The sequence below is a fragment of the Etheostoma spectabile genome, chromosome 19 (genome assembly GCF_008692095.1).
Source record: "Etheostoma spectabile isolate EspeVRDwgs_2016 chromosome 19, UIUC_Espe_1.0, whole genome shotgun sequence".
NCBI lineage: Eukaryota > Metazoa > Chordata > Actinopteri > Perciformes > Percidae > Etheostoma > Etheostoma spectabile.
In genome coordinates this window covers 7,585,193-7,597,541 of record NC_045751.1, presented here as the reverse complement: position 1 = coordinate 7,597,541, position 12,349 = coordinate 7,585,193, and the positions used below count along the sequence as shown (strand labels likewise).

General features: G+C 37.6%; 1 protein-coding gene across 1 annotated transcript in view; it reads right to left on the bottom strand.

Moving 5' to 3' along the window:
- The window catches only part of LOC116707462 (ras-related protein Rab-26-like), a 50,321-nt gene that overhangs the window by 14,740 nt on the left and 23,232 nt on the right, over positions 1–12,349 (bottom strand). Inside the window, 1 exon segment of the mRNA XM_032544805.1 lies at positions 3,121–3,173. Within this exon segment, the coding sequence (XP_032400696.1) occupies positions 3,121–3,173 (53 nt within the window).

Here is a 12,349-nt window from a genome sequence, read left to right as displayed (position 1 = left end):
TCTGATCTGCCAGGGCTATGGTTAAAGCTAATCTAATCAATAGTTGTTACATGATGTCATATTATTACAATAAATAAAAAGACGAACCCACAGAAAGTCATCACCTGACTTTCCCTCCTGCTCTACGAAGCAATAAATAATTTCTTTCAGGTCATTGTTTTTGTGCAACTTTACAAGCTCGTTGTGGGACTGGCTCTAGTGGCTGTAATTTTTCACCAAGGCTGAATTTTCTGAAAGAGACGAGCTTACGAGCAATCTCTCTAATCACCAGAGCAGTCTGTTGATCTTTCTAAATGGTGGTTTTCAGGAACTGCAGGTTCATTGACAGACAGAGAGCACTGAATTGTTCCGGTTTGACAATCCTTTTGATTCCCGTCAATAGCAAATGATCTTAGCTTTGAATGATAGCACCACAGGAGACAGGCTGCTTTTTAACCAGAACAACCCAGACATATTATTTGCAGCAGAGGCCTAAATTGACTCTTATAGTCTCCCTGAAGCACTGCTTTTGACAAGACGACATTTATCATGTTACTAATTGGCTTGTGTATTTCTGCTCCAATGGCTTACTCCTACAAATGCTTGCCATTGTGTATAACATAAACAATGGATAGATGAATGGCCCTGACCATAACAGACCACATGAAACACAGACACGGATGTAAGCTGAAGCTTGAAATGCATCTGCACAATAAAAAAAAACTTACAGATCTGTATATTTAAAGATATTGCACTTATATCTTTAAACCACCTAAAACCCAATTATACTATCCAAATGACAGCAGCTGATATTTCAGACGTAGCCAGTCAGAGGATAAGATGAATTGTTTTGACCGAGTGTCTCTCACCATAAGCGTTAAGTCTTTCTCCCTGAGATGATGGACAGCTTCTATGACGTTAATGCTTTGTTTGCCTAAATATCACCCAACTGGGTAGACAATAATTCACCACAGAGAGGAGCAGATCTGGAGCAGAGGAGAGAATGATTTGCCCCTCTGCTTTCTCCCTCTTCTTCAGAGTGGCATTCATCACCATTAATGTTCATTAACATGAGTTAGTGCTCGTTAAGGCAGCAGTGTGCCAGCAGGTATTTGTAGCTTGTCGAAAGCATATCTCCTTACAGTAACAGACACTGACTAAATGCGGATGTGGAGAGGAGAAAGAAAGGAGAAAAAGGCTAAGCAGGGCAGGTAAGAATTTGTCAATCTGTGTCCCCAAAGATTGCACCAAGTTTATCTCTGGGAGAGTAAAAACAAACCTCGACAGTCAGAGGTGAAGCTGTGCCAGTGCAGCAATAAAAAGTAAGATATAGCAAATAATAAAGAGAATTGGGTACAATTGCATTTATAACAAACTTTTAACACCATCCTGTTAAAAGCATATATACTTATAGTGTGTTTTACTGCCTGGGGCAACATATTAATTAGGTGTCCCTCCTGTCCGACTTCTGCACTCAAACAACCCCATCTCTGTCCTTGAGCTGCCATTCACATCTGGAGCTAAAGATAACCCTTTTTCTGTTTTTAATGACCTCTCACATCTCACAGATGGGCATATCGTATTTCTCTGGCAGAAGCTGGTGACAAAAACTCTCATTTCCGTAACAGCTGCTTTGCTGCTCTGAGAGAAAGGACATTTTTTTCTGATGGACAGTGTCAATTAAAGCAGTTGAAAATGGCTACCACTCCTGTACATATACAGAGGGAAAACAACAGGGACGATGACATAATGACACCATGAAGGTAATGGGTAATGGAGGAGATGTTTTTGAAAAGCTTCCATTGTGTGGTGCTAAAGGCTATGTTACAGGTGGCAAATTGGAGATTCATAAAATGTCGGGCTGTTTAGTTTTTCCCCAACTAAAAGATTGTTGCAGTATTTCTTTTTATTTCCTCTCTTGCTTCAAGGTATTATTATTATTATTATTAATAATATTATTATTATTTCTATTTCACAGCTCGCTTTGGAATTTATGTGGATAAACAAAACAAAAAGATACTTAAGGGAGCAATCTTAGTGGCAAAGTTACCACAAAGCAACATACATAATAGCTGAATAAAATACAACAATAAAAAGCCAGCACATGCATATTGTGATGTTCTTTTTCTGTCTATATGCACATAATTAATAAATGACAAAAACTATGAAATGCATGCAATGTCTTGTATTGATTTTTCATTTTCTCTTAAATAGCTGAAGCAATAAAGGGAATATGCCTGCGGCAAGACTGATCTGATTAGAAAACTGCTGCAGGACAGACTGCATCACACAAAATTGTTTTATATAAAGCTCATAAGGCTTTTATACAAGAATGTACACTTTCAGCATATGAAAACTGCTTATCTGTCTGGTCAAACTAATGAATGGTTTCCTTTGTATGAGTGCTTCTGTGATTCTTATCAGTTTCACCCTTCATCATTTAATCTGTTTTCCCTTTTCCTGTTGTCAGAGCGCATAAAGCCACAACATTAACAGTCTGTGTCAAAGAGCAGAACAGGCGGCGCCACAGTGGTCAGCACTGAGTACACCCCATCAAGGCTGACTGCAACCATTCTGTGTCAAATGTGCATGTTCTATCCACAACAGTTTCCTCATGCACTCCAAAGACATGCATGTTAGTGCTATTGACCAGGCCACTGTCCTCAGAACTGGAGCCTGTCTGCAGGAGCTGAAGTGTGGCTCCACTGCTTTGTAATAGTTGGATGGGTCAAATGCAGAAGACAAATTACCCTGAAGGGACTAATAAAATAAAATTTACTCTATTACATTGCTTAATAAATGCCATTCCTTTTTAATTTAATAAACTTAGAGGTATGGTGCTCTGGGAAAACAAGAACAGAGGAGGCATAGCTTCAGATGTTACGAAGCCTTTTGGGACAGCACTTGTGGCCACGATCTAACCACAGTCTTTTAATCTATGAAATAAATTTGATGGAGAATTATTTAAATTAAAAATGACCGTGTCAAACGTGACACTGGCACGTTTATGAAATAACAACAATCTGTTCATGTAAAGTAAGAATGAAAAGATCTGACACAAAACATTCAGGAGGTTTTGTAAGTGGTTAAAACAGATTTACAATTATTAAATATAACAAAGAGCAACAAAAAGTAACCTACCTGTATGTTGTCGAAGGATGTTTTGTTGGTGACGTCGTACAGCAAAAGCAAAGCTAAAATAAAACCGGGAAAAGTTTAAGTGTATGGTTTTAAAATTCATTGACTGAAAATCATTTTACATTGTAACGTGAATTGGTGGAATTCTCAGCAAATGTTTAATTCAATCTTTCACCTTGATGTCTCAACTCCCTTTCAAATTAACTTATGACAGAAATCATTTTCCTTCCAGGCCCCAAGGCTGATTAATTTGAGTTCTCGCCCAGACAAAGTCCTGCATCACAATCAGCCAGACTCAGACAGACCAGAGTTTACTAGTACAGACCAAAAGTTTGGACACACCTTCTCATACAATGTGTTTCCTTTATTTAATGACTATTTACATTGTAGATTATCACTGAAGGCATAAAAACTATAAATGAACACATATGGAATGATGTACTTAACAAAAAAGTGTGAAATAACTGAAAACATGTCTTATGTTCTAGTTTCTTCAAAGTAGCCACCCTTTGCTCTGATTACTGCGTTGCACACTCTTGGCATTCTTGATGAGTTTTAAGAGTTTTTTGAGTACTGCCTTAATGTGACAAACACATGTGTATACCAGTATATGTGTATCGTTTCAAGTACTCAATTTTACAACATGAATGATACACTAATAAGAAAATATACAGTGGGGCTCAAAAGTTTGGGGACCCCAAGTAAAAATTTGTGTTAAAGTGCATAAAGAAGCCAAGAAGAGATGGAAAAATCTCCAAAAGGCATCAAATGACAGATTAGACATTTGTATAATATGTCACAAAAATTTAGATTTTATTTCCATCATTTACACTTTCAAAATAACAGAAAACATAAAAATGGCGTCTGCAAAAGTTTGGGCACCCTGCAGTGTTAATACCTTGTACTGCCCTCTTTGGCAAGTATCACAGCTTGGAGCCAAGAGTCTTTCAATTCTTGTTTGAGGTATGTTCGCCCATTCGTCCTTACAAAAGTCTTCCAGTTCTCTGAGATTTATGGGCTGTCTGTCACACACTGGTCTTTTAAGGACTATCCATAGATTTTCAATTATGTTGAGGTCAGAAGATTGTGAAGGCCATGGCAAAACCTTCAGTTCACGCCTCTTGATGTAATCCACCATGGATTTTGAGGTGTGTTTAGGATCATTATCCATTTGTAGAAGCCATCCTTACTTTAACTTCAGCTTTTTTTCACGTCAGTGTCCAAAATACTCTTCTCTGAGGGCTTGAAAAGTCTGTCCACTTGGCAATATCTTCACTGTAAACCCAGATTTAGTTGGAATTAAACTTTTTAGTAGTCACTAGCCTACTTATTATTTTTGGTTTTGTTAAAACCATATTGATCACAAAGAATGCAGCGCACAGATCATATAAAGCAGAGATAACTAAGGATGTTACGTTTCTGTATGGGAGGCGTGGGGTCATATTAACTATTTTGCACTGAAGGGGTGGAAAGGCTCACGGGAAAAACATGTTCTTATTGGTTTCTGTAACGGTCTATGTTTCTGTCCTAGGTAAAGTGTGTTTTAAAAATATTCTGGTTAATATTTCTGGTTTGGGTGTGCTTTCATGTTAAGTTGGTGTTTAGTTTTGTATGGTTGATTTAGGGTTCATGTTTAGCTACATTTATTCTTGCACCATGATGGAGACCCGGGGTATGACCGATAGGGTCTGGGCAGTGAGGTAGACACAAGTCTACGCAGAGGATGTTAAAAATTACAATCTATATGCTGTCAACATTTCTGTTTTACTGGAAATCATGTACTAAGAACATTATTCTTGAAACTATACTGTTATAAAAGAAAAACATTTTATAAGACTAACTACTGCCTATAGTTAAATAAATGTTTCATGTTTGTTATATTTTAACAAAAGTAACGCATATTTTCTAATGTTTTTTTGTAGCGCCTACTAATGTAACTTGATTCGTTTATCAACTCATCAGTCTTTGTTAATACAACTTGACCTGTTAAAGCAACACTAAAGCACTTTTTCCGCTTCGGTCATCCTACAGATTGGAAGCGGAATTGTCCATTACCTCTGTCCTAATGTCTCATTTGAACTACAGATCTGCTATCCGATCTGGATAATATGCATAATGTAATTTATACCATGGTCTGGGTGAATACTTGATTCTGATTGGCTGCAGGGTATCCATAAAAAAGTGTTATTGGACACCTACTAAAGGAGTTCCAGTGAAACTGATTGTTCTAAATTAATGCGATATATTAAAACAAAAAGGAAATGTGAATAACACACAAGCTGCAGGAAGTAGTTTACGTTGCACTGCCCCTCTGAACTGACTTTGTTTTACAGTGAATAACGTTATCTCACATCCCGTTCACTGTTCAGATCGCTATTGCAGATAAAATTGTTTGTAAAAGTTGTTATATTGTTTTGGGGACAATGATTTGGCTGGATAGTTACCTTGTCTTGTTGTTAAACATACTGTCAAATTATTTTTACTGATTGCCAACTGTACACAATGTTATTGACTTTGAATCTTGCTAGCATTGCGTTAGCTTTCTGGCTCGTAGTTGAACTAAAGGGTTTTACGAGCTGAGTGGACTCATATTATATTATTATATTCATATCTCCAGTTGCTAAGGGTGGCGAGTTGTATCTAATGTCCGTTCTATTCCTTGGAGCCGTAAACAACATTTGCATTGCATAAAAATCTTATGGGATGTGAATGATTGTTCCAGGTAGTAGTCAAACCCTCAGGCGTAGCCAGGAAAACAGAGTTATTGTTTGGAAAAACTTTAGATTTTGATTGTAAACTGAATTAAAATATAAATGTATGTTTTAACAATATGTTATATGGCAAGTGACAATGGTATAAGTGGGTTAATGCCCTTCAAGGTGTCCGTTGTACATGTGTGTTAATATGAATACAAAAATTAATGATAATACATTTTATAAGACTGATAATATCCTGAGCGACCTAAGAACAAAATAAGAATAAAATAGAATGTAAAAAGGGTAGGCGTAATAAGAAAAATGCTTCAACCTACACCTTTTTGATCAGTGTTGATTATAAACGAGTTAAGACGACACTGCATGAACTAAGGTGACACTTTGTTTTATTTAATTTTTGTTACCATTTATGTTATCTAAGTAATGTTGTGTATTTATGTGATTGACTGAAATAAACTAAACTCAACTCATTGTCAGGTATTAATTAACCTCGGCGTAGTCCATTAATACCTGACAATGGACACCTTGTTGGGCATTAACCCTTATGTAATGGACAATTCCCCTTCCAACTTATAGGGAAAAGTTCTTTAGTGTTGCTTTAAGTTTCACATTTTTTATAAACATAAAGCGCCCATGTTGTGCTCATTTTCAAGTTTATAATTGTATTTTGAGGTTTGGTCAGTACAAGGCAGGGTTAACTGGGAGACTTCCTCTAAACGACGGCACACAACAGGGACATGCAAGTTATTCTTTTGTAGATTATGGTGAACTAATGTGTGTTGTAGCAGTGCTTTGCTGTCGAGACACATTCAGAAACCCGTTTCTAAAAACAGCATGGATAGTTTTTTTTTTTTTTTTTAAGTTTGTATGCGTGTGGACAGGCCCGGCCCTAAACAATTTGGTGCCCTAGGCAAGATTTTAGGTGGCGCCCCCTTGCATCACTGTACAGTTAACTGATGTTAAAACTAACAGATAGCGCTCGCTATTTATTGATTAGCCAACTATGTCATGCTAACGGCTAATGCTATTATCGATCATTGTTCTGCAACAGCAAAATAATATAATTATCATCATCAACTTTACTGTAACATTACCTCTGTCTTTGTCACGTTTTTCCTCCTCTACTTTTCTTTTTTTCCTCCCCTGGGCACCAGACAGTTTAGGACGCTTTGACATTATGAGATTTAGATGCAGGTAAAAGAAGTCGGGCTTGTTTTTTTGATTAAGGTGACGTTATAGTAAGGTGACCAGATTTCTCAGACAAAATTCGGGGACATTTTCAGCTCAGAAGCGTATTTACCTCCAAAACACGTCATGTTTTTATTTTTGTAAAACTTAAAACGGGGACACTAGACCTAGACTGTTCTCATTAGGGGCTGAGCCCCCCCAAGGTATCATCCTAGACCCACCCCTGCTGCTAGTTCCTACTCCACTCCACTACACCTCAAGATAGAAAATCCTAATATTTCAAGATAAAAAGGCCCAAATATTTCAAGATAAAAAGTCCTAATATTTCAAGATAAAAAGTCCTTATATTTCAAGCTAGAAAGTCCTTATATTTCAAGATAAAAAATCCATCCTTATACTTCAAGATAAAAAGTCCTAATATTTAAAGATAGAAAGTCTTAATATTTCAAAATATAAAGTCCTAATGGTCCTAATATTTCAAGATAGAAAGTCCTTATAGTCCTAATATTTCAAGATAGAAAGTCTTAATATTTCAAGATAGAAAGTCCTTATAGTCCTAATATTTCAAGATAGAAAGTCTTAATATTTCAAGATAGAAAGTCTCAATATTTCATAATGTTGTAATGTTTACTGAACTACATTTATCTGACAGCTTTTGCTTTACTGCTCAAGGCTTGTTTCTGCAACAGCTCATTGAGAATCAGATACAATAAAAACTACTGAGGACATATTTCCTTTGACATTGATGCAGTATTAAACGAGATCGCTGCAATGTAAGTTAATAGGATAATTGTCCAGCTTGTATTTACGTTCATAAAAGCGCTTGTTTAGCTGCTAACAGACTCAGATTAATATTCTAAGTGTCTGACAACATTATGGAAAGGATTTCTAAGGAGGTCGACCTTTCTGTTAAAGATTAAGATCCTTTTTAAAACATAAAAGTCAGAAATTGCGTTCGCTAAACGCACCAGACTCCATGTAAATAATCAGTGCTTTTTAGCATCGTAAAATACGGCTTCTAAAACCTCTCTGAGCACCGCTGGCTCTGGCGGTCTGGAGCCTGCGTGTGTTGGGTGTGCGATTATCGGCTACGTTTTTTCTTTCATTCCAATTTCCGGGGACGTCTGGTCACCCTACGTTACAGGTACAGCACAGGCCGGGCGCCCCCTGGTGGTTTGCGCCCTTAGCATTTGCCTATACTGCCTAAGCCACAGGCCGGCCCTGCGTGTGGAAGTACCAGAGACACAAAATAACACCCCAAAACATTTAGGCACTTCAAACGATTTAAGGCAACGGGTTTCCACTGAAATTTCAAGTAAAGTCAACTAATTTGGGATAAAAGTATTATACCTTACGTTTACAGATGATTTTTCCCTTCTTCAGTCTGGGATGGGATGAATACATGGTTGTGCAAAATTATGAAATGAGACTTACAGGCATATTGTGGAAATATAAACAGTCTACCATCATGCGGTTTCCTTTGTAAATCAGAAAACTGGATGCAATTGTAGAGGTGAAATGTTTCACAGACTTTTATTTCCATCCTCTCTCAGGAAATCTGTAATTTACATTTCTTCTTTGTGTTTTGTCTCACTGGTTTTCGGTACATCAAAGTACATGCAAATAAGTGAAACCAAGATAATCATATAAACTGTAAAAAGCATCCTGAAAACTGAAAGTAGAGTTTAACACAAAAATGAGTTGGGAAAAAAAGATGGCTTTTCTCCCACACAGAGCATACAGTGCATATTCACTAACATCGAAAATGTTTCTCTCTCTCTCTCTCCATAATCACAGAGTCCCTCAACCCTCCCACACTCATCCTGGATGCAGCAGTACTTTAGGTATGGATTTACCTTAAGCTCCGTTCTGGTCTCAAAAAGTTACAACAGCAACCATTGGCTTCAATAATGATTATTTCCCTCATGGAGAAGTGTGTGTTTGCACATAAAACATTATGTGTGTGTAAATGGGTTTAAGGTCATAAAAGTACTCCTCCCGACCTCCTCTAAACTGTTGTTTCTGTGCATCCTTCAGTGTGTCATACTGTCACTGGGCACTGACTGTAACATCAATATTGATGAACATCAACAGCAATAAACTATAAAACAGTTACAGTAACTCATGGCTAGCAGATGTATTTTTGGGACCCTGAGCAGAATGTGATTTGTGGCCGATGGTGTTAAACACAGCACAGCTTCCTGTCCTCAAGTTTGCATAATTAAATATTCATATTGAGGTGTTGTCAGACTTGGCAATGTTGTCATAATGTTGCACTGGTGCTGATAAATCTGGCAAAATATTGGTGGACTTTGGTATAGTTCTGCAATACTGTGTATACATATATTTCGAGCACACAAGTTTTTTTCTTGTGTAGTGCAATAGATGTCAAACCAGCCAAAGTGTTCACTCTGGTAAAAAAAATAAAAAAAATCAGGTGTACTTATAGGGATAAAAGATGAGAATCAACTAGATTAACCATTACAGTAGTAATATAGTGCTTGTTCATGAGTCTAACAATACATTATGGCCATTAGGAATATAGTGTTATTTAACATAAAATACTTCTTGCACCTTTAACCTTCCTACATACAGCTTGGGTGTATCAGTTTCAAATTCTACAGAAAAATGAGCACCACTACTTTTACCCTCTGCCACACAGCACTTAAAGATTCACATACAACTCAAGGTGTAGCAGAGGTCGGTTGGCATTTCACAGAGATACTCTGATGTAGCCAGATGTACAGTGCAGCTTACCCTACAACTGCTGTGTTACATGATCAGTTCACTGTGGGGATACAAAGAAGGACAAAAGTACACTTTGCAGAAAGAAACTTTGTTTCAGAGTTGAAGAAGCGCACAGTGACTGATAGAGTTTACACACGGTGTGAAGGTAGCGGGGAGATCAAAATATACGCGCTTGTGTTTAAACAAAAATACTGAAAGCAGGAAAAACCAAAGTTGAAGAGCCTTTTGTGAAACACTTCAAAAACTTCAAAAGCTTACTGAGAGTCTGTTGCTGAAACAGGAGTTTGTTTAGGTTAGACAAAGTTGCAGTGAATCACGCTCAGCAGAATTCATAGGCTTGTTATCTACATTAGTGTTCAAGTAATGAGTGGACTGCGGTATTACCATTGGCACAAAAGATGTTCATTTACATGAGCCTGTCAAGCTCTCATAAATCCTCCAAACGCCACTAAAGGTTTGATGTACTATGTCTAATTATTTTGCCACTCCAGCTCTTCGAACAGGCAGTTGAGAAGGTGATCAGCATTTAAAAAAAGTAATCTGGGTGAACACAGTTCTGTGGTATAGGTAATGCAACTGCCTGAACTTATCTTGAGATATGCTTCATGGTAGTAATCAAAAAGTAATTGAAAATCCTGACACTGGGATGTCTGAGGCTATGCTTCAAAGATGTGTGATCTGGTTTTCAGAGGAAGGCAAGTTCCCTGGCATCTTGCCTGAAACTGGAACCTGCTAAACACCCTCTGGGGACTAATTTTCCAGGAGACAGAGTCAAATAAATTCTGCTATACTTACACAGGCTATCCTCCAACACATGACATGCATAATGGGGATAATACACAGATAACTTATACTCACTAAATCATGCACACACAACCTGTCCCTGCTTAAGTTTCGTAAACTTAAATAGATTATACAGACACAGATCCAGACAGTAAAACTTCCCTTTGATTGCATAGGGATCCATGACTGCCCAGAGAGTAAAAGACCAAACCAGGTGATGCATTCTCCATACATATGGGTGGGGGTTGCATGTGTAAAGGTAAAATCCTTGAGTTCTTCCAGGCTCAGTCACTGAAACACTTACTGTTTATGCTATATAGCAGTAGTATGTGTGAACTGGGGATAGCATCATGGGAAAACTGTGTTTAGACTCTGGCGTGCACCTGGTTCTGTATAATGGCTTTACATAAAAAAACCACTGATTGTTCAAAATAATGACTCCCAGAACATGGCAGTCCACTGTACATATCATAACTGCTGAACAGACATTGTTTGTGTGTTTTACATGTCTTTCTCCTAACATAATTTAACCCGAATGGTTGAAGAAAGACACAACATGACTAATCCGAGGATAATATTTGTTTATTGCTCAGGGTTCAGGTTTGTGACTCATACACCAGGTTATGTGGATTTGTTTAAAGTGGTGTAACTTTTCTGTGCTTTCTTAATTAGGTTAATCGTGGACACCTGAGGGCCCCAGTGTGTGCTGATTATTTAAACCGGATACTAGTGCAGAAGGGGGAGTCTCTTTTTCCACATCCCCGTCAGCGGAGGCGTCCCCCATCCAGCATGTGACTGCTGTTGCTTTTGTGTTTTGTGTTTTGTTTCTCGTTTGTGTTAATAAATTACTTTTGTTATACTGTGACGTGTGGTGCGTCTCCATATTTGTCACGATCCGAGAGCCAGGTTGTGACAAAAGCAATTTACTAAAAGCAGCTCTGACTTGATTACCAGCTTATTACCAGGAACCAATGGAGTGTTGCAACTAGGAGCTTTCTAAATGAACTTGCATAGTTAATAATAATTACATTGTGAGGAATAAAAGTAGACATAGACACACTCCCATCGGTGATGACTGATTACAGTTCATCAAAAAGTCCCGTGCATCCTGAATGGGTTGTCCTTCCATCCCAGGAGAGGAGTTATAAAACCTTAGTGCTTGATAAAACTGCCCAGTGGACAATCAGTTAAAACAATCTTATCTACACTTGTTGGAACTATTCATTGTTTTGTTAAATGTAATAGTTAAATATTTATTTATTTACTTTCAGTTTTTCTTGAATCATACAGCTACATGAATTTGTTTATCATTAGTAATTTATGTGGGTTATTTTTAGTATCTGTTAGTGCTTTTGTTTTGAAGGTACAAGGCAGTCTTAGCCACCAGGTGTAGTCTACATTTATGGGTGAACAGGTACAGTATGTGGAAGGTAGACACCATGGAGGGCTGATGGTTTTTTACCAGAGCCTAGAGACGCCATTGCTCCTTTTTGGGAAATGTTTGTTTGCCGAGATACTGGATTAATAAACCTCGCAGAATGTCATCTCTGCCTGGACAATGAACGTTTTAATCTCGGCGTAAGATTCACTCCTTTGGTTGGACATTGAGTTTTTAGTTTGTTTTCTTTCAATCTGAGGACAATTCACCACTACAACACCTTAAAACTAACACAGCTGTGAATTATAACTGGTATAAAAACTATATTTATTGTCATGTCAATACAGCAGGTCTAAACAAGAAATCTCCAAAAACTCATTATACCTTAATGTGCACAAGAACAGTGTCCAATGTATTTAAA